At 55.7% G+C, this 22806-nt stretch overlaps 1 protein-coding gene across 1 annotated transcript; it reads left to right on the forward strand.

Annotated features, from left to right (window-relative positions):
• The first annotated feature begins 15716 nt into the window (after positions 1-15716).
• LOC148593214 (olfactory receptor 14A16-like) lies at positions 15717-16652 on the forward strand. Its single transcript, XM_088531722.1, has one exon. It carries the CDS (start codon positions 15717-15719, stop codon positions 16650-16652), a length of 936 nt encoding a protein of 311 aa, XP_088387848.1.
• The last annotated feature ends 6154 nt before the right edge of the window (positions 16653-22806 follow it).

Below are 22806 nucleotides of genomic sequence, written 5' to 3' on the forward strand. Positions count from 1 at the left end.
CCAACACAAGTGTCCCCATCACGGGCCTCCTTCTCCCCACAGGTGGGCCAGCAGGAGCTGCCCGCAGCAGTGCAGCGCAGCGGGAGCCCGGCTTCGTCCCACCAAAGGGACCGGCTGTCACCGCTGCCCGGCCCTCAGGGCTCATGCACCTCTGAACACGGCATCGCACAGGTACAGAGCTGAGCGGCGGTGGAGGCCGAGCCTCTGCCTGACTCCCCATGGGGCCGAGAAGCAGGTGGGACCTGCTGGGAGACACCAGGAGGTCTCTGTGCCCGGCAGGCCGAGCGCTGCTCTGCACGGCAGCCTGCACGCACCCGCCTCGGGCTCTCCGAGGAGCTGCCTTTGCCCAAGGCTTGCCCATAGGCACGAGCCCTCTCCCCAGGCAGGGAGCAGGGCAGCAGCCACCTGCATGGCAGAGCCATCGTCAAGGGGGTCAGAGGCTGCCGGAGGTTTCCCGTTGGGAAGGATGGAGGGAGGGACCAAGGATGGCAGTAAGGACAGCCTTTGTGGTGGCCTTCATTGCAGGTTGTGGAGGAGAAGGCCAGCGATGTCCCCTCCACAGTGCAAGAGCCGCAGCCCTCCACCAGCCTTGGAAGGCCTCAGGAAACGCCATCGCCCTCTCCACGGGAGCCAGCACAGCCTGGTGCCGACGGTGCTCGGATGGAGCTCGCTGTACCTGTGCCCCCACACGCATTGGCACGCGTCATCCATCAAGACGCCCAGGCAAGATCATGGCAGCTCCAGAGCATAGAGTGGCGCCCCAGCACATCATCTTCTGCACCTCAGACAGGGCCTGATCCCTACAGTCATCGGGGACAATTCCAGTGCAGCATTCCTAGCTGGCCGAGCTGGCCTAGCGGACTAAGCTGCCCAAGTGGGCCAGTGAGAGTACGGACATCACGGACACGGCAGCAGCCCTTGGAGATCACGTGCCACCTCCAAGGAAGGCCAGTGCACGTGCATGAAGACAACACTGCGCGCTACCTGGCTGTGCTCAGCATCAGAACAGAGCCGCTGGAGGAGCTGGAGAGGAGCTGCCTGCAGCGCACTGGACAGAGCTTGGCCCAGCTCCGAGAAGGAGCTTTTCCAATGAGGGAGCAGAACCTGGGAGAGAGGCAGGACGAGCAGGAGGAGGGCCGTGGCAACCGTTTCTCCCTGACGCTGGCAGGATCACTCAATGCCAAACCCAAGGAGGTGAGTGCCAGGGAGTGCTGGGCCACGGGGGAGCCCTCCCAGTGCTGTGGCCAGCAGCTGTGCCGCGTCGTGCGGGACAGCCGGCTTGTCAAAGCACTGGCGGAGCCCCACGAGGCCTTTCCTCCCTTAACAAACCTCCCTCTCTCCTTCTAGCTCCTCGCCAGAAACTCCTTCTATGACCTCTGGAAACCAGAGATCACGCGAGTGGAGCTCCTCAAAGGCGCAAGCTGCAAGTGGGAGGTGCTGGAGCGGCTCTATGCTCATGCCCCAACCCGGGAGGCGCCGAGAGGCCTGGGAGCACTGCAGGAGGAGAGAGTAGAGGACACTGATGAGGAGGAGGAGGATGGGGAAGAGGAGGTGGAGGAAATTAACTCTTTGACCTGGGTCAGAGCCAGCCTCTGCAGCCCAGCTGTGGACCAGGAGACGGAGCACGAGAAGGTGCCCTGCTCGCCCCATGTCAGCACCACAGAAACTGTGAGCGAGGCACCTGGCCACGTGGAGAGCCTTGAGCCAGCAATGCCCAGGGGCGGTGAGCCAGGAGCACCTCCTTTGGCCAACAGCTTTCTGCACGCAGAGGACAGCGTGCCTGTCCCACCAGCAGCAAGTGCAGGAGCAGAACCAGAGGCCTCCCTGGCATCCAGCAACTTCATCCAGCATGCAGGGGAAAATGCTCCTCCGTCTCCATCACTTCCTCCAGAACCTGCACCAGAGGCCTCTCCTTCGGCTGAAACCCCTTGGGAAGAGATGAGCAACAGCCCGTTTCCCAAGGAAACCCTGCTGCAGGAAACAACAGCAGCAGCTTCTCCTCCAGCTGCAGGCCCTGCTGCCCAGGTGAGCAAGCAGCATCTCCCCTGTCCTCACCATCCCCGGGAGCTGCCGTGGGAGCTGTGTGGGGGGTGCCCAGAGTTACCCCATTTCCTTGGAGCCCCCCTGCCCATGGCATCCCACTGTCACCCCCAGGCATTTATCCTCTGCCATGTCTCCATGGGGAGATGCCGGCTTCTCTCCGTTTCCAAGTGGCAAATACACAGCGATGAAGTCTGCTCCAGCCCATGTCGCATTCAGCCCTGAGGCCTGGATGCCGAGCGAGGAGGGAAGAGGCAGCCCCAGCAGCAGCCCCCTCCACACCAGGGCACCAGCCCCCTTGTGCCACGCACGCCCCCGGCTGCCTTCCTTTCCCCCTGCCCAGCCCTCTGCTATGGCCCCACAACGAGCCTTGTCCCATTGCCGTGCCAGCCGCAGGTCCCTTCCCTTGGGACGTGCAGTCATGGGCAGCCTCCTCTGATCCATACCCTTTGCCATTGTGCAACCTGGGGCACTGGGACCCTCAGCAGGGCCAGCTGATGGCTGACGGGTGCGTGTTCTTGCTCTGCCCATGCAGGTGGCCTTGGAGCCCCAAGAGGAGGAGGAGAAGCCCTCCTCCTGCAGCCCCACACCCGACGTTGAGGCAGGTACGTACCCGAGTGGAGCGCCCTGCTGGGGACAGTGGCCTGTCCTGGCACAGGGGGTGGCACCAGGCCGGCAGCAGGAAGCGCTCGGGAGTTGCTGTGCCGAGGACAGAACCCCTCGGGAAGCCCTTGGTGGCAGGGACAGACAGGTGCAGACCTGCACCCTGCAGCCCATCGCCCACAGCTCTGCTTCCCACCACAGGCATCGCCGCCCTCCCGGACGTTGCAGCTCCCCAGCGATGGCGCTCACGGCTCAGGACGGCGCTTCGGGCTCTGAGCAGAGCGTTCTGCTGCTGCTGCATCGCGGGGCAGCGAGAGGAGCGGCGCAGCTGAAAGACCCCGGCAGGATCCCGAGAGCGGGGCTGGCGCAGAGCAACAGACACTGTGTCCTGGCGGGCACAGAGATGCTGCTGCATTGTGTCCCAGAGCACCCGTGTGCCCATGTGAGCCCTAGTTGTCAACAGCCATTGCTTCTTTCAAATAAAACCCTCAGAAACTTTTCTCCCTGTGTCACTTTGTGTCAGACCAATCTCCACATTTAGACTAGAGCAGGCAATGCCAATGCATCCAGTGATGTCTGGAGGGACATTCGTTTACCAGACAGAGTTGCAGAGCAGTCATGGAGGGAAGGGGCTCCTGGAGGTCTCCGCTCAACCTCCTGCTGCAAGTGGAGGCAACAGAGGGGGTTTCCCAGGGCTGGGCAGGACAGAGCCCCCATGCTCTCTGGGGATGGATTCCCCAAGGCTCTGGGTCCTTCCTTCAGTGCCGGCCACCCTTAGCCTCCTCACGCTGTTCCTGGGCACCACTGGGAAGGCTCTGGCTCCATCTTCTCCCCACCCTCCACTTTGGCAGCTGCAGGCAGCACTGTGATCCTCCTGCCTCTTCTCCCAGATGAACAAATCCAGACCCTGAGTCTCGACTCCTGTGTTCTCTCCTTCAACTCGCAGCCATTGCAGGGGTCTCCACTGGGCTCACTGTGGTGAGTCCACGTGCCTCTGGGGCTGGGCTGTTGTGAGAGGGATTTGTCATGGTGATGGTGGGGCTCAAATAAGAAGCATTTGTCCCCTCTTCCCACACACAAGGGGACCAGGACATCCAGCCCTCAGAGCCCACATTTGGTTTCCCACCCCTCAGCAGGCAACAAGGAGGCATTGGGGGGCTGGGGATTCCTGCACCTCTTCCTGCCACCAGGACAGTTCTGCAGCTCCCCCTGCCATCAGGATAGTCCTGCAGCCCCCCCTGCCATCAGGACAGTCCTGCAGCTCCCACTGCTATCAGGACAGAAGGGCCATTGACTCCCATTTCAACCTTTGACTCTTTCCTGTTAACCTACTTTACACATCCATGTCCTTTCCTGCTGTGCATTAATCAGGCAGAGGAAGTGAAAGCTTGACCTGATGCCACTCATGTTCCTCTATGATCTCTTTTCCAATCAGGGTCAAAATTCTCCAAACTCAGAATAAAATCCTGAAGCCATGAGCTTGGCTTATGACACCAAAGAGTAGGGTTAAACATCACGGTGTAAAGCATCTGCAGTTATCTGCCTCTTGTTTTCATGATACCTCTGACATTTTACTCAAGTTTTGGTCATGATTTCACTGGAGAGTGGATGAGATGTGCAGTGGGCACAATGGATGTGGATGCTGAGATGGGAATGTCCCCCTTGGTCTTGTCATGATAGGTTGTGGGCATCCATGGAGGGAAGAACAACATGGAGAGATAGGCAAGATGCCTACAAAGGCTTTCTCAAAGTCAGAAACCTGTCTTTCTTGACTCTGCTGGCCTGAGTACCTTGCGATTGAAGGGGATCTTCTGTTCATAAGCTCTCCAGGACGCAGGTGCTCACCACAGACATGTAAATAATTCCTCTGAGGGCCACCACAGGTACTGAAATGGAACCATGAAAACATGGCTTTAGGCATTAGCAGGAATGCAGCTTTGGACTCTCACTTCATCTTGCCAAGGGCTGTTGGTTGACCCAGGAGCCTGCTCTGCCTGAGCTCACCCTCAGGCTCCCTGGAGAGACACAGACAGAAAGAGGCTCCTCAGGGACACTGCACGTGCTCATCACGCTCAGGATGGACTGAGGCACAGACAAACTGGCACTGAAGTCCTGGGCTGCAGGCGTGAGTGCTGTTGCCCATGTTGGTACTGAGGGCCCTTTTGAATGCCCTGGAGTTTGCCTACAGTATTCACTGGCACCACCAGGCCATGCAGGTCCCTGCACTATTTCCCCTCACTGTCTGCCAGGAACCCATAGGAATGTGGGAGATCTGACACCATCACAAATGACAGGAGACACCAATATGTGTTTGTGCAGTATATGCATTTCTATTGACCAGTGGAGTAGCGAGGCCTATGGGCTGAGATACCCTGAAAATAGTTACAGCAGACGGGGTTGGCTCTCATCCAATCAATCTGCAGTTGGGAAAGTCCTGCCACTCCAGATCTCCCTCTCTGACCTCTCACCTTTCACCACACATGAATTTCCCCTCACCACAGAAACAAACCAACAAACAAAACACAGAAACAAAATAAGCAAGCAAACGAATCAAGAAGACATGTAACCCATCTCAGATACAAGAACACTCCTTTATCGTCTGTCAAGGAAGCAACAAGAATGGGATGTTATGTCTATCCCTTCTAGACCATGAAGTTTAATTGATTTAATATCCCCTCTTCCCTTCTGCTTTCCAGCATTATCCTCCTTGCTGTGTTCTTCTCAATGGATATCAAGGGTGCAGCCTACTGTTTCGTTTCCTGTATTGACTGTGCTACTGTGCAGAAGCAGCAATGTTTTCTGTGCAGCGGTGGACAACTGCTACGAGCTCTGGGTGCAAGCCCGAGCAGTCCTGACTGCTTTTCTGAGAGCCTCCCCCACCTCCCTGTTGCACAGACTGTAGAGGAGAGGATTGAGCAGGGGTGTGAGGACAGTGTAGAACAAGGAGAAGACTTTGTTGAGCTGCCTCAGGGGGCCAATCCTGGGCATCAGGCAGGCAATGATGAGGGTGCCATAGAAAACAGTGACAGCAGTGAGGTGAGAAGAGCAGGTGGAGAAGACCTTCTTCCTGCCCACACTGGATGGGATCTTTAGGATGGCAGCTCTGATGCACACATAGGAAGCCAGTGTGAGCAGGAAGGGGAAGACTATATCCAGGAAGACTATATCCAGGAAACACAGTACAGCTACAGGTGTGACAACAGTGGTGTCACTGCAGGCAAGCTCCAGCAAAGGATTAAAACCGTAGAAGAAGTGGTCCACTGCTTTGGGGCCACAGAACCTTGTCTGGGATATGAAAAAAAGTGACTACTGTAGTGGCCTGTATTGGAGATGGAAATTTCTGTGATCTGTAGAGTCATAAAAATCTCCCATGGGAAGTAGAGGCCAGACCTTGAGAAAGGAGCCGTTTCCCTGCCTAGGCTGAGCGATAAGGAGCAGGGATGCAGCTGCTCAGCGCGGTTCACAGGCAGCCCCCCCGAAAACCTGTTGAAGCTGGCCGCTCAGCTGGGCTTGTAGCCAACTTAACCGCAGGCATCCTCCAAACTAGCTTTGGAGGTCAAACACCCGGAAATGAGGAAGAAGAGGAGTAAGGCAGGACCCTCGAATTGAGGGCTGGGACCCCTGACTGGTGTGCATGCCTGCGCACCCAGTGGGGAGAGCTGGACAACTAGAGGCAGAGTTTGTCCACCCTCCCCGGCCTGCCTCCTGGGTCGGACTGACCCTGCATGCCAGGATGCACCGGGCATAAAAAAGGACAGTGTGGAGAGAGGCGGGGGAAGGAGAAACCCCTAACTCTGAGGCCTGCGCTGTCTCTGCGGGAGCCGGTCAGCAACTCTCTCTCTCTGATCTGCCAGCTCGAGAGGATGTTCGGATCCAGTATCCTGCCAGCAGGTATCACCTCATGAGTAGTCATCCATACTTTGCTTCTTTTATGTGCTTTCACCTGAATAAATGCTCGATGTAGTCACCTCGTTCTGCGTGATTATTGCAGAATCCTGAGCCCATCCAGAACAAGGCCCCACTGGTTCCATTGGCATCACCTGCTCTAATCTAAATGTAGAGATTGGCCTGACACAAAGTGACCCAGGGAGAAAAATCTTTTGAGGAGTTTATTTGAAAGAAGCAATGGCTGTTGACAACTAGGGTTCATGTAGGCATATGGGTGCTCTGGGGCATGATGCAGCAGCATTTCTGTGCCCGCCACGACACAGTGTCTGTCGCTCTGCACCAGCCCCACTCTCGGGATCCTGCTGGGCTCTTTCACCTGCGCCGCTCCTCTTGCTGCCTGGTGATGCAGTGGCAGCAGAACGCTCTGCACAGAGCCTGAAGCGCCGTCCTGAGTTGCGAGCACCATCGCCGGGGAGCCGCGATGTCCGGGAGGGCGGTGATGCCTGCAGTGGGAAGAAGAGCTGTGGGCGATGGGCCACACGGGCACACGGAGACCACCTGCCTGTCCCCAGCACCAAGGACTTCCCAAGGGTCTGTGGCCTTTGCACAGAAGCACCTGAGCGCTTCCTGCTGCTGACCTCGATGCCACTTGCTGTCCCACTGTCCCCAGAAGGACTCTGCACGCGGGTACGTACCTGGCTCAACGTCTGGTCTGGGGCTGCAGGAGGACGATGACTTCTCCTCTTCTTGAGACTCCGAGGACTCCTGCATGGACGGGACAAGAACACGCACCCGTTGGCCATCAGCTGCTGCTGCTCAGGGTACCAGTACCCCTGGTTACACAGGGTCAAAGGGTTTGGGGATGGGGAAGGCTGTCCATGGATGCGCATCCCAAGGGAAGGGACCTGTGGCTGGCACAGAAAGGGGACAAGGCTCGTTGTGGGGCTGTAGCAGCAGGGCTGGGCAGGGGGAATGGAAGCAGCCGGGTGCATGGCACAAGGGGGCTCGTGTCCTGGTGTGGAGGGGGCTACTTCTGGGGCTGCCCCTTTCCTCCCTGCTCAGTGTCTAGGCCCCAGGGCTGTATGTAGCACAGGGGTGGAGGGGACAACAGCCTTGTGCCTTTGGCCCTCGGATACAGAGAGGACTCGGCATCTCCCCATGGCGACATCGCAGAGGACAAATAGTTGGGGTGACAACAGGGCACCACAGCAGGGGGGTCCCACGGGCTGGAGCAGCTCTGAGCACCCCCTCTGCTCACCCCAGACCCAGCTCCCACGACAGCTCCCTGGGATAGTGGGTGCAGGTGAGGTGCTGCTTGCTCACCTGGGGAGCAGGGCCTGCAGCCAGGGGAGGAACCGCTGGTGCCGTGTCATCAGGCAATGGTTGCTCCAGAATGGGGTTGTCACTCACAGGGGGCACCTTCTGCTGAGATGCCTCCCTGTCTGCGAACAGGCTGCGCAGGCTGGGTCTGACCCAGGTCTTGGAGGTGCTTTCCTCCACCTCTTTGCCTTGCAGAGCCTCTTCACCAGCATTCTCCTCCTCCTCAGCGTGGCCTGTGAGCTCATCCTGCTCTGCCCCTAGGACTCTCTTGCCTCTCCTTACCTGCCCCTCCTCCCTGGGGGCATGGGCATAGAGGCGCTCCAACACCTCCCACTTGCACCTCACATCCTTGAGCAGCTCCACTTGTGTGATCTTGGGGTTCCACAAGTCATAGAAGGAGTTTCTAGCGAGGAGCTAGAGAATAGAGGGAGGTTTATGAAGGGGGCTTCACTTCCCCCCAGAATGGCTTCCTGGGCCCCACCAGCACAGGGACAACTGGGCTGTCACTGTGCAGAGCAGCACCTGGTGCCAGCACCGCAAGGGTTCTGGCTGCCCCAGCCATCCCTTCTGCTTACCTGCTTGGGTCGCACATTGAGCGATCCCGAGGCTGTCAGGGAGAAATGTGTTCCCTCGTCCTCCTCTTCCTCGTCCTCGCTCTCCTCCAGGCTCTGCTGCTTCCTCAGGAAGGCGCCTTCTCGCAGCTGGGCCAAGCTCTGCCCGGTGCGCGCCAGGCAGCTGCTCTGGAGCTCCTCCAGCGGCTCCGTGCGGATGCTGAGCACGGACAGGTAGCGCGCGGTGTTGTCCGGGTGCACACGCAGTGGCTCTGCTCCCAGGTGGCAGATGATGCCCACGGGCTGCTGCTTTGGGCCCTGTCCTGTCCCTGCTCGGCATGGTGGGGCAGCCTTCCGGCTCTCTGCCCTCAGCTCCACCGCAATTTCTGCAAAGATGCTCTCCACAAAGCCAGCAGGCTCAAGCAGGGATGAGCGTGTGGCCTCCAGTGAGCCAGCAGCAGCCGTGTCTTCTGCAGAGCCGTGCGGTGCCTCTGCGAAGGGCAGGCTGGGGAGTTCAGCCTCCCGGGAACCCTCCTTGGCTGCCGGCGTGCACTGCTGGGCATCCTGCAGGGCAGAAGAGGCTCTTTCTTCCTGGCACACCTTGGCGGGTGGCCCTTCCACTTGAGAAAGCTGCAGCTCTCCCCCTTGGCACCCTGAGGATGTGCTTAGCACCAACTCCTGATTCGGCACCTCTGCCTCCAGGCGCTGGTCCTTGATCTGCTGGCCCACCTGTGGGGAGAAGGAGGCCCCTGGTGGAGGTGGTTGCATGGATACAAGTGGCCCCTGAAACACAAGAAACCTCAGCCCTGTGTCCAAGGGAGGCTCGTGGCTGCACACAGCCTGGCTGAGCTCAGTCTAGAGCTGCTTGCTGATCCTCAGCACAGAGCTCACAGGGTTTGGGTGGCCCTGGGAGGACCCCGGCTGGCGTCTTTTGTCCGAGAAAAAGTATCCAGGACCGAGAATAAATGAGCTCTCCCCGGAAGAGCTCGTGCCTGGCTATCTCACCCCAACTCCCCTTCCAAACCACCCTTGTGCTCTCTGTGTCAGTCCCATCCCTGCTGCTCGCCTCTCTCTTCGGCCCCCCTGCTCACCTCGCTCACGCTCTCCTGCAAGCCTGAGAGCCCGTCTGTGGGCTGGGAACAGGCATTTGCCTGCTGCTCCTTGTCCATGTTCAGGATCCTCTTGTGGGGACCTGACACTGGCACCAAGGGGAGCCGCTCCCTCCTGATCGAGCTGCTCTCCTCAGAGTGGGGACCTGGGGTCTTTTCCCTCAATAAAGGCAGGGTCACCATGGGGACCGCCCCCTCACAATGGTCTTGTGAGCATGATGCCACATGTGGTGTGACATCACAAAGCCCTGGTGAGTGCCATGGGGACCTCACCACGATGTCCTGGTGGAGACCATGGGGACCCCATCATGATGCCTTGGTGGAGACCATAGGGACTCCATCATGATGTCCTGACCATCTCCATGGGCCCATGCCCATCACCATGTTGCTACCTCCAAGTCCTGATTCCAGCTTCTGAGCCTGCCTGGGAACTGCTATCCAGGGAGCAGAATGAATGTTTCTCCCTCCAGCTCTGCACTCCTCAGGCCTTGCAGAGGCTGCACTTCTTCAGGTGCTCCATAGCAGAGATCCACACATGGCCATCACTGTTGGTCTGCCCATTAATCCTCACCCCTACAATCCTGACTGACTTTCTGTCTGTCCCTAGGCAGAGTTCCCTGCATCTTGCTGTGCTCTCCGGGGTTTCCTTTGTCCACCTCACCTACACCTTTCCCTGCCATCCCAGCCCATCACTCCCTCACCCTTGCTGTAGTCTTCTTCTCTGAGTCATTCTCAGTTTAAGGCTCTCCTCACCAGCTTGGCCAACTGGTTGATGACCATCAGGTGAGCAGATGGGAACAGTCTCCTTCCAGGTGAAATGTGACAACATGCAGTCTTGCTGCCTTGCTCTAAGCTCAGCTCCAGGTTCTCCTCCAGCTCCTGCTGAAAAAAAAAAAAAAAAAAGGAAAATAGACTCTTTGCTCTTCATCCTCTCCATTTCTTGCTTGTCTTAAGCTGGTATGAGGGTACATGAAAGCAATATGAATTATGGTACCTGAAATGCAGAATTAAAACCTGAATCCTTCGGACATGTTTCTCCTTCTTGTATCAGTGCATGCTCAGATGTGCAGAGCTGCTGCTGCTGGAGGCCAGTTCTGTGCATCGCTGTGCCAGAACAAAGGCCAATCCAAGGGCACTCACTGAAGACTCCAAGGCCAACAGGGAAATCAGCAGGTTGTGAGGAAGCTCCAAAAGTGCCTTCACCCACTCTGCCCATTGACAGCACTAGCATCACCTTTGCTGGCCCCAGCAGGCCACCAAGCATGGGAAAGGGGATAACCAGCGGTACCAGGCACCCAAAGGCCATGCCAGTGCCGTAGGGACCATGGGTGTGCGTGTGCAGGTGCTCTAGGTGAGCACACCTGTATCTGTCACACTGGACTAGCCTGAAGGACAGGGCAGGATGGCTCCCAGAAGCACACTGCTATGTTCCCCTGTGCTTCCCTGGCACAGTTAACTGCAGTGACATTCCTCCTCTCCTGGGAACTTTCCAGGCCAGCCCAGCTGGGTAAGGCAGCCCCAACAGGAGAAGGAGTTGCTGCCCCAGGGGACTCTAAAGTACCTCGAGGCATGTGACAGAGGTAAAGAGGATGTCCAGGAAGGGCTAGTTGCTGCTGAGAAAATTCCTGTTCATTCTGGATGAGGACAGCCTTTCATGTGGCCACATTGAGGACATCAGTAGCATACTCACTATCAGGATCACCACAGGTAAGAAGGTTCAGGAAGAGGAGACCCATCAGCCTTTAAGAACATAGGTTCATGAAAAGAGACCCCAGTGTCATGTGTCTCCCATTACTGATTCCTCCTTTCATGTGTTGGTGCTCAGTTGCTGGTCCATAGCCCCTGGACCACCTTGAGAGGCCTCAGAGTTCCTGCCCTCTGCACCCATTCCAGGATGTTGGGTCTTTCCTGGAGGTGCTGTGCTGTATTTGCCAGCCATGGCTGGCTGTAATGGGCACACCAGGCACCTGGCACAGCTCTAGAGACCTTGGACTGAACTTAGGTGCCTGCCGTGCAGGGATGCGTGTGTGTCACTTTGCTTTGCTCTGATTTGAGCTCACATGCCCTAAATGCACATGTCTGGTTCCATTTCAGGTGGTCAAGGATACCCTCCTTGCCCCTATGTCCACCAGCTGGTGCTTGGGAAAGATGTCCATCTCTCAGGATGGTTCCAAGAGAACTTGAAGACCCTTGCATTTGCCTTGGACCACCCCAGCCCCTCAGGCATTACAAGGTGTTATTACTGACTCCTACCCTCTCTCTCTAGCGATTAGAGATGCCAGGGCCATTTCCTACCTGGGATGTGCTGCACAGGTCTCTGTCTTCTTGAGTTCAAGAGAATGTTTTTTTCACATAGTCATGTGAAAAAGTGGTCATGCTTATGACCACTTTGAGGCCATCTGCAGACCCCTGTACTATGGGATCCTCCTGAGCAGCAGAACTTGTGTTGAAATGGCAGCAGTTGCCTGGGCCTCTGAGTTTCTCAATGCCCTGGTCCATACTGCTAACACTTTCATGCTTTCTTTCTGTAGAGACAGCTCTATGGACAGTAGTTTTGTGAAATCCCCCAAATCCTTAAGCTCTCCTGCCAGGCTACAGGCATTTCCATATATCTGTGATGCAAAACATCAGGATGTGGCACAGAAGACAGATTGGTCATGGTAGACCCTATTACCAAGAGCCAAGGACACCGTGTGTGCAATGGCCCCACTTGAGAGCAGAGAAATGCTGGCATGGAGAGAAGATGTCAGTGCAATGGTGAAAGAAGGTTCCCACTAAGAGAGCAAAGCCTGCAGTGCCCAAGGCCAGGGAAAAACATAGTGTGACTCTGAGGAAATGGCAGGAGAGGGCTTTGTTGCCTGAGCCGATTTGTAGCACCTTGGGGCCTGTGACAGAGTTGGGCCAATATCCAGGCAGGAAAAGGCATCATTGAAAGTGTTCTTGGGCTGGAGCTGTCTATGATCCAGCCATCCTGAGGCCATCAGCCCAGCCATATCATCCAGGGTGAAAGGAGGTTCTGTTTGATAAAAGCAAGAAGTGTTAAGAGACCAGAGACCAGAGCAGACACCTTGGTGTGATGTGCCTCTCCCATTTAGGGAGCACGCTTGGCTGTAGGAGGGATGGACTTGGCCTAAAGGCAGTGGTGGGATCCAGTTGTTTTGGCACTGGTAGCGAACCCGAGAGGTCCTGAGGTGCTTGCCCAGCTCCAACTCCAAAGGGACATGGCTTCTCATAGATCCCATGCTAGAGGAGGCATTTGGTTATGCTGGACAACGCAGGCATCTGTCTTGGCCCAGCCAGCCTGTTCCGATGTCACTGAATGATATGCCTGCCCTGAATTATATTAACTTTTTGCACTATGATGATCTGCCTGGGTCTCTGCTTTGTACTGCATGGTGCTCACATAATAGTGAAAGGCACCTGGGCTCATTTGAGATGGCCAAGGACATTCCCCACCTGGTCTTGTCCTGGAGCTCCATGAGAATGTGGGTCTGAGATTTGCTTCTTAAGAGCAAACAGACATGGGCAGGTTTTTGGTACCTCCACTGTCTCTTCAACTGTCCCCAGTTGAACTCTAGTCACTCTTCAACTGTCCCCTCCATCAGCAGTGATTACAAGGGGAGCTTACAGAAGGAGCTCCCGTGGAGATGTCAGTGCTGTGCACACTTCAGCGTGGGGAGGCAGAATCCCACCTTCTGTGTGTTTGTGGAGTTCAGGGGAGGAATGTGAATCCCATCCCAGACCAAGGGCTTCAGAACCAGCATGGGATGCCCAGATTGACTCATCTGAATCCATGAGCCCCCTTCTTGCCCCTGTCTGGGTGTCCTGCCTATTAGGGTCTTACTAACTAGGGACTTCCAGAGTGGGACCTTTTTAACTTGCATGGATAGTCATCCTCTGATGAAATAGATGGCAAGTTGGGAATCATTCTTTCTCCACTCAGTTGGAAAGGACAACAAGTGATTATTTTAGTTTACTTAACAAACATTTCCCAGGAGGAGGGAACACAAGGGACAGAGAAATTGGTGAGTTCAGCTGGGCCTCTGCTCCTGAGCGGGGCCAGGCTCCTGGGACGGAGGCAGCTCGTGCCAGCCTGGCAGCACTGCCCAGAGACAGCCGAGTGCAGGAGCGGCTCCTGTGCCAAGAGCAGCAGGGCTGCGGGCACTGCCTGCTGCTGCGGACAGGGGAGGAGAGAAGGCAGCGAGAGGGGAATGGACGTGTGGAGTGGGAGGACAGAGGAGAACTGGTGGAGAAATCATCACATCCCTTGACATGGTGAGTCTCTGGCGGGAGGGCAATGCTGCTGAGGTTCCTGGAGGGGTCTTCTGACCCCAAACCATTACAGATTGGGGTTTTAACGATCGTTCTCTCACTTTCTCCTGTGCAGAAAATGGGGAGATGCTTCAGAGCAGCGTTCCTGGCACTCTAATGCAGGGAGTGTATAGTGTCCTCTTGCTGGCTGCAGGGTGTGAAGCCAGGGTCTGCCCAGGGCTGTAATTAAGAGCAGTGTCCCTGTGCTCCATGGTGCTGTGAGCCCGGGGCAGTGACTCTGCCACCTGTGAGTGTCAGCACTCAGCCTCCCTGGGGAGCTCCCCATGGCGCTGTGGGGAGAAGCTCTGGGTTAGAAGAGAAACCCCCAGCAGGGTAGCTTGAGCCTCCCATTTTGTATTTTCTGCCTTGGGGACATATCAGAGGCTACTTTTCATCAAGAACACCAAGGCAGGGAACTCCTGATAGAAAAGAGTCATCAAGACTCTGTGCTCTCACTTTTATTCTCTTTGGGTGGGATAAAATGGACATGGATCTGACAGATTTAGACAGGGGATGGAGGCTCATAGGTGGTGACACTGATAGAAGAGCAGTAGTAGGAGGACCTCAGCAAATGCCTTCACCTACCCCTCAGCCTACAGACAGAGCCAGCATCCCCTTTCCAGCTTCAGCAAGGTTTGTCTCACCTGCAAACACAAAGGTGCCTTGGGCAGGATCCTGGCCCCAGCGGGTGTCTGCAGGGCAGAGCCAAGGGCCCAGCAGGTGGGATGGGGTTTGTGAGCACAAATAGGGCAGACACGTAGGGATGGAGGAACAGCTCCCATAGGGGATGGCTCCCCAGGCAGCAGCGTCATGGCCAGAGGTTGAGAGGAAACTGTCACCTCCAGCACCTCCTCTCCTGTCCACACCAGCACAACCCTCTGCTCTGCAAGCTGCAGACCATATTTCATCCATTTCATATGGTCATCCAGACCATACTTCCTTGGCAGAGGGACGTGAAGGAGACACTCCTGAGAGCTCTCTTTCCCCAGCCCTGACTGGCCCTGCTTCCCTCAGCACAGCTATCGGGGTGTTGCTCTGTGCTTCGCACCAGCTCGTGTCCGTCCCTTGGACTCTCTGAGCAGGGGGTTTCTGCTGAAGTCCAGACACCGACCCTGTGAGTCCTGCCATGCAGATATGTCCTTGTGTGTGAGGTGCCCCATACCCCTCTGCCCTGTGCTGCTTGAAGCCAGGTACTGTGAGGGTCTGGGAATGAGCCAATTCTCCCTTGAGGACACCTCATCCTTAAAACATTCTCTCTGTATTTTTGTTGGCTGGGCTGCAAGCTGCCCTCCAGAGGGGCACAGCTCCCCCATTACAGCTGAGTCTTATGGAGGGGCTCCATGGAGAAGCTCTCTAGGTACTGAGGCCCTGGAATTGCTGCTGGGCAGGTGCATGGGAACAGATGGAATAAGTCCAATGTGCTTCTGGCTTGAAGAGGAGGACTGAGACCTCCCTCAGGAACTCTGAGACAGGGCACTGGGTTGGGTGATCTGCACTTTGAACCTGGATTCCTCTGCACTCCATGGAGTGATTTATTTCTATGGTAAAATGAGTGAATTTTTCCTCTGCATCAGAGGTGCGAACACAGGGCAGCTGGGAACAGGTCAGCTCTTCTCACTCTGCATTAATGTTATAGTGATCCCTTTTGCCCCTCTATAACCACAGCCATTTACTCAGAGTATAGTAGGAATGCTGGGGATTTCTGTGTCCTCACGGAAAACTCACCCAGCACCAACCAGAGCTCAAGACACAGACCTCAATGACTTGAGACTTGACTTCATAACGTTTGCGAGCTAGAGGAGGGCTTATGAGAAAGATTTACACATGGAAATCTGTTCTGATTTCTCGACAATTCTTTTTCCTCTGTCAGTCCTTCAGTGGCCTGAAGGAGCGAATGCCCAACAGCAGCTCCCCCAGTGAGTTCCTCCTCCTGCCATTTGCGGACATGCGGGAGCTGCAGCTCTTGCACTTCTCGCTCTTCCTGGCCATCTACCTGGCTGCCCTCCTGGCCAACAGCCTCATCATCACAGCCGTAGCCTGCGACCACCACCTCCACACCCCCATGTACTTCTTCCTCCTCAACCTCTCCCTCCTTGATGTTGGCTCCATCTCCACCACTCTCCCCAAATCCTTGGCCAGTTCCCTGTGGGACACCAAGGCCATTTCCTACTTGGGATGTGCAACGCAAGTCTTTTTCTTCCTTTTTTTATTTTCAGCAGAGTTTTCTCTCCTCACAGTCATGGTCTATGACCGCCACGTTGCTATCTGCAGACCTCTGTGCTATGGGGCCCTCCTGGACAGCAGAGCTTGTGTCAAAATGGCAGCTGCTGCCTGGGCCAGTGGCTTTCTCAACGCTCTCCTGCACACCGGGAACACATTTTCCCTACCACTTTGCCAAGGCAATGTGGTGGAGCAGTTCTTCTGTGAAATCCCCCAGATCCTCAAGCTCTCCTGCTCAGACTCCTTCCTCAGGGAAGTAGGGCTTCTTGGGGTTAGCCTTAGTTTAGCCTTTGGGTGTTTTGTTTTCATTGGGGTGTCCTATGTGCACATCTTCAGAGCTGTGCTGAGGATCCCCTCAGAGCAGGGCCGGCACAAAGCCTTTTCCATGTGCCTCCCGCACCTGGCCGTGGTCTCCCTGTTTCTCAGCACAGGCATGTTTGCCTACCTGAAGCCCCCCTCCATCTCCTCCCCAGCTCTGGATCTGGTGGTGGCTCTTCTATATGCGGTGATGCCTCCAGCAGTGAACCCCCTCATCTACAGCATGAGGAACAAGGAGCTCAAGGATGCCCTGAGGAAACTGGTTACATGGGTCCAATGTCAGCACCAATAACTCCGCCATGCACAACCACTCACCAGTTACAGGCTATCTGGCATCAAGTCTTTATGCTGTTCCTTCCCTTCCCTTCCCTTCCCTTCCCTTCCCTTCCCTTCCCTTCCCTTTCCTTCCCTTCCCTTCCCTTCCCTTCCCTTCCCTTCCCTTCCCTTCCCTTCCCTTCCTTTCCCTTCCCTTCCCTTCCCTTCCCTTCCCTTCCCTTCCCTTCCCTTCCTTTCCCTTCCCTTCCCTTCCCTTTCCCCTCCTTTCCTTTCCCCTCCTTTGCCTTCCCTTCCCTTCCCTTTCCTTTCTTTTCCTTTCTCCTCCTGACTCTTTTTTTTTCTGATGCATTCAAATAGAAAATAAATAAGTGAATACACAAATTCTGAGTACTGATTCCTCTCATTTGTATCTTCTCCAGAGACTCAGTTGAAGCAGGAGGCCCTGCTTCCCCCTTCACCAGCAGAGAGGGACAACCTCAGAGCCCGCTGGTCAGAGCTCCCCCAGGTGTCGTGTGCCTCAGTGCAGTGAGGAGAGTTTCCCTGTGCAGTGTCTCCTCCTGCTTTGGCACCAAGGGAGATCCGAGGCACAGAGTTTTGCTCAGACAAGTACGGATGGGGTGAGACCATGGGTCCCCTGTCCATTAGGAGAGCTCAGCTGCTCCAGGCGCCGTCAGCATGTCATCTCACAGCCCTCTCCTGCAAGGGGACAGCCACGTGTCACTGTGGGCTGGTCCCTTCCCTCTACAGAGCTTCAACATGTGGGAGAGGAGGAACATTGGAGAGGAGGGAACTCGGACAGCAGTTTGTGAGGATAGACCCCATGCTTGACAGTATCATCCCCACAGTGACAGCAGCCTTCCTGTGAGGGCGGCAGCTTTCCTGGAGACATGTCCCAGCAGAGCAGCAGAACTTTTTCTTTTGAGAGCCGCTCTCTTCATTTCCATGCTGTCCTTCCAAGCTCTATTCCGTCGATATGGTCCAGCAGCTCTTATTACAACATCTTATTGCAACTCCATGACATCTTTTTCCTCATCCCCTGATCCCGAAGCATTGGAATTTCATTCTGCATGAAGACCCTGGTGCTCCTACCCTCGAGCTGGCATCCCCGAAGCCTGGAGACCAGCCCCCACAAAGGCATCTCCTGCCCAGTGCCAAAGTTGTGCAGCTGAGGGCCAGGGTCTTTTCCCCAATTCCCCTGCTCTCCTCCTGCTTCTAGTACCACAAATGCTGTGCCCATGTCAAACCCTTCAGCCTCCAGACTGCCCCGGGGCCTGAGGCAGCTCCAGCTCCTCCAGGGCTGCTCTGGAGCCGTTCAGGATTGGGCTGAGGTGGGTCTGGCACCACCAGGTGGGTGGGAGAGGGCAGCCCCCTCTGCCACACTGGGGCTGGGCACAGCTTTTCCCTGGGAGCTCCCTGCGGAGCCGCTCCAGGGGATCCTCCACCTCTGCCCTGGCAGCAGCACCAGCGCTCAGGGTGCCGGGGTGGGAGTGCACAGAGGGCAGGAGGGGATGGGCTGCCCCGGGGGAGCATTGAGACCTGCTCTGTGCCAGCAGGGATGGAGAGAGGAAATGCAGAGCTCGGCTGGAGCTGGAAAGAGCGAGGGGAGGGGAGGGCAATGAGGAGTCCTCCTGCCAGCACATCCACAGCACAAGGAAGGAGGGAGGGAAATGGGGGCTACTGCTCAGCAGGGTCAGGCCTGAGGCAGCCGGTCCCTGCCCACCCCAGGCTGTGCCCCACACAGGGCTCCGCAGGCAGCTGGGCTGCAGGACCTGCTGGGCTCTGCTGCACAAGAGAGGTCGTGCAAGCCTGGCCTGTTCCTCTCCCTTGGGATATGGGGACCTGCGGGAGGATGGAGCTGGCCAGGGACCGCCTCACAGCTGGATGAGAACTCAGGTGTGGGACAGTACGAATGGGATTCCCATTAACCTGTCTTTACAACACGCTCGTTGCCACCACACTGAGCATCCCCAGCTGCCAGAAAGGAATACGATGAAAACAGCTCCAGACCCCTTTTTTATTTCTTTGTTACATTTCGGTTTTTATACCCTGCGTTGAGCTGAGCCTTGTCCACACTCCCCCTACCCAACACATGCTGGTCTGGCTCACTCAGGGACGCAAACACTCTCTTTTGATTAACATGGTCAAAGGCATTTGTGCAACCACTGGATCTGTTCAGCTGCAAGATGGTCAACTGCTTCACTCAAGTGGTCTTGCAGTTTATCTAAAACAAGGGCCACACTACAGTCTCACCCTTCAGCTTTCCTTGCAAGAACTGTAGTCCATCACATCCTATCTTCTTCCCAGAACCTCCTTCCATTGCAGAAATTTATTGATCACTTGCGAAGGAAATTTATATTATACTCTAGTTTTACAGGAAACAACATGCAAGGCCATGTACCCTATGAGCAGGACATCTCAGCTGACCTTCCACAGCCCTGCTCTTCTTATAAAATAGAAGTGCTGCAAAGAAAGCAGTCTAATCCAGCCAGAGGTTGTGCAAAGGTTACACCAGAAGTGCAAAATCAGCCTCAATGGCCCATTTCAGGTCTGCACAGAATTAACTCACACTGTAACATGGCAAAGGGACTGATGGAACCAAGAATCATGAATGGATCTGATTGGTCATGTAAACTAATGTATATGAAAAATTTACCTCTGCTTAAAAGTTAGACAGAAAAATGCTCAGGATCCTAGCCTGAAAGTAGCCCTGAAACTCTGGTTCCCTCACAAAATGCCAAATTCCCAATCTCAACATCATGCCTTCCTGCACAGCTGTGCCCAGTGCAGAGGCCTGTTCATACAGGGGAGTAACAGGAACTTCTCCAGTGCCCCACTGGAAATACTTCACATCCTTTGGTACCATTTGGAGACATTCCTGAAGGATTTATCAGAAAGTTCTGGAGAACAACAGGGGTGAGTGGAGGGCACTGCTTTCCAGGACAGTTCTCTGCCTGGCTGTGCCATCTCCAAGGCAGTGACCTACACAGTCCCCTACGACACAAAGTACCCTCCTCCTTTGGACACCCTCCCTTAAGGTATTTATAAAAACTGATAAGATCCCCTCTCTCTCCAGGATGCCATTGGCCTTCTCGGCCACGCGGGCACATTGCTGGCTCAGGGTCAACTTCTTGCCCACTGGGATGTCCAGGTCCTTCTCTGCACAGCTCCTCTCCAGCTGGCCAACCCCCACCTCTCCTGCGGCATGGAGTTATTCCTCCCCACGTGCGGTTATAGACTGTGTTGAACCTCATGAGGTTCCTCTACCCCCAACTCTCCAGGCTGTCCAGGTGCCTCTGAATGCCTGCACAAACCCTCCAATGGATCAGCCACTGCTCCCAGGTTTATACCCTCAGCAAACTCGCTGCACTCTGTCCCTTCCTGCAGGACATTAATGAATAAACAGAGTAGGACTGGACCCCTGGGTACACTGCTAGCTACAGGCCTCCAACTAGGCTCTGAGCCACTGATCACAACCCGAAAGCCTAAACCCCAAACCCAGCTGCTCACATGGAGGTGACCTCACAGGTGCAAACCCACCACATCCCTGCTGCTGCCTGTGGCCTTCACAGACAGCAGCTTCCTCAACCCCCTTCCCCACACAGGAACCACTGCTGCCCTCTCAGCTCCTCTCACCACAGAGACCCCCCACCCACCGCCCACGCCTGCCTGCCTGCTGCCGGCCAATCAGGCGCTCACAAAGACATGACGTCACAGCGCCGTCCCGCCCAGCTCTCTGGCCCTGCCCTCCAGGGCAGCAATGGCCTCCCCAGCCCTTCCCCGCCAGGAGCCCAGCCCGGGCTCAGCAGCTGCTCCGCGGAGATGATCTCAGCAGCGCAGAGCCCCGCAGGGCCCGGCTGCTGCCCAATGAGGCGCTGCGGGAGCGGTGACCTCACAGTCACCAGGCAGAGCCAGCCCTGCTGCTGCCCAATCAGCTCTGCCCGCAGCGGGGACCTCCCAAGCAGCAGCCACGCCCTCTCCCTGCAGCTGGCCTATCAGGGGCTGCGGCAGCAGTGACCTCATCATGCCCAGCGCAGCCATTGGCTGTGAGGCCCCGCGGGGCTCCTGGCTGTGCAGGGCTGGGAGGGGAGCCCAGCTCGGGGCTGCTGGTGTTGGGGGTGCTGGTGTGGGGGCCTGGGGGGCTGTGTGAGCTGCTGTGTTGGGCTCAGCCAGCACTGCCCACCCCGGCGTGGGGGAGAAGAGGGGCAGCCAGTGCCAGGGAAACCTGCCCTGGATTCCCTCCTTCTGCCCCCAGCACCCACACAAGGGTTGGAGCTGCCCCACGGGAGCCTTGGGGCTCAGGGAAGCCCCAGCCCCAGGAGTCCTGGCTGCCACATTGTCCCCTGAGCAAGGTGGGACCCTCAGGCAGGACTCTTGTGGCAGCCTCCAGCCCTGAGCAGCTACTGCCACAGCCCGGGATCCACAGGGGTCTTTGCAGTGACAGTTTCTGTGTAACACCTCGGGAAGGAGCTCCCGAAGCTGGGAGCCTTGGTGAAGAGCAGCAGGATCCCTGGGAACAAGAACTGAGGTCCAGGCTGCGGGTGGTCATCCAGCAGTCCCCATCTCACTCATCAGTCCCCATCTCATTTGACTCAATCAGCAGTTTGGGAGATGACCGGATCCCTGCTCTGCAGCTGATGAAGCTGGCGAATATCCCTGCAAGCTCCCTTCATGCTGTTCCTCATCTCTGCATAGTCCTGGGGACCATCTTACAGAAGGGAAACACCATCTCCCTGGAATCCCATCAGAGATGTGGGTTTCCAAGTCACTGCCAAAGGAAGGACTTCTGTGGGTTGTTTTTCAGTCTGTGGCAGCTCATCAGTGATGCTGTGAGCCCAGCTCTGCAGGCTGGGGGTCTTGGCCCATTCTTTCCCCTGTCTCCTGTGTGTCTACCTAAATCTCCCATTCCCACATGTCCTGTTTCAAGTGACAATTTCTAAAATCCCCTTTAGGGCACTATCTGGACACATTGTGACTCCTCCTGATACTCTGTTCACCCAGAGACTCAGCGGCTGGTTTGCCCTTTAGGGGGGTTAAAGCTTGCTCTGTCTTTCTGTAGTCTGCCCATTAGCCAAGTCCTTACTATATGTACGGATTGTATGGACTTAGCATACATTCAAAGAGGGTCATTATTTTCCATGAAACTATACTCTGCTTTATTTTTTTGTTTCTTTGTAACTAAAAGAAGATTCCTCTGTGCCTGTTGTCAGCCAGTTGTCTAAGTAAAGCAGGCGAGAATTGGGGCAGGTGAGCTGTAACATTGAGTGCAGACTTAGGTGGACTAAGGCTAGCTTTCAACAGGAGTGATTTAAATTCCCAAGAGGCCGATGAGGGAAATGGTAGGGCTGGGGAGGTGGGGAGGAAGATTGTTCGTACGGTGCCATATCTCTGGGACACTGCTTTTCCTACATGTGCAGACTTCATTAGGAGTCACTCTGGATGGCTATGAATTGGATGGTGTGCTGTCACCTATTCTTTAGAATAATAATAGCAAACTTTAAAAAGATGAAATACTTGTATATAATCGTTGTCTTCAGCTACACGTCCCAAACCTCTCCAACTAGCCATGGACAGTTGAAGGAAATAGCAGGGAGAGCCCTGGTTTATCAGGGCTTTTGGCTTTTTAATGAGCTTCATGCAGTACTTGGAGCTGAGTCCATGAATTGCAGCTATTGGAAGGAGATTGAAGAAATCAGTGGAGAAGTCAAAATCAGAAGGAAACCCTAAAGTTTTTTAGAGCATTAATGGATCCCACTGAGGCCATGAACTACAACAACTCACCAGGGGCTGATTAAAGCTAAAAAATATAATCATTGGTAATAGTTAGGTAGAAAAAATACTCAGGTGGCTCTGATGCTGGTGTGTTTTGTCAATGCACATTGGCCAAGCACAGGCAGAGAAACCCTGGAAAGGGAGATCCTTTCCTCCATGTGTTGCCCAAGTCTCCTCCTGGCATCAGTGTTTGGGTGAGGATGTGCAATGCTGAGTGCTGGACAAAAACACGACACCTCCCAGGGTGCCTAGAAGGATAAAGGGGGTGAGGAAGTCCTGATGATTCCTGGTAGGCCTCGGTGACAGACACAACAGCCATAGTCAAGAGGATAGTAAAGAGGCCCCATTGTGTTGGGGCCTTGGCAGCGCCCTTGGCCATCTCTACCACAGGTCATCCTAGA

This window comes from Tinamus guttatus, unplaced genomic scaffold (assembly GCF_059628265.1).
Source record: "Tinamus guttatus ecotype Peru unplaced genomic scaffold, ASM5962826v1 Tinamus_guttatus_pri_ptg000426l, whole genome shotgun sequence".
NCBI lineage: Eukaryota > Metazoa > Chordata > Aves > Tinamiformes > Tinamidae > Tinamus > Tinamus guttatus.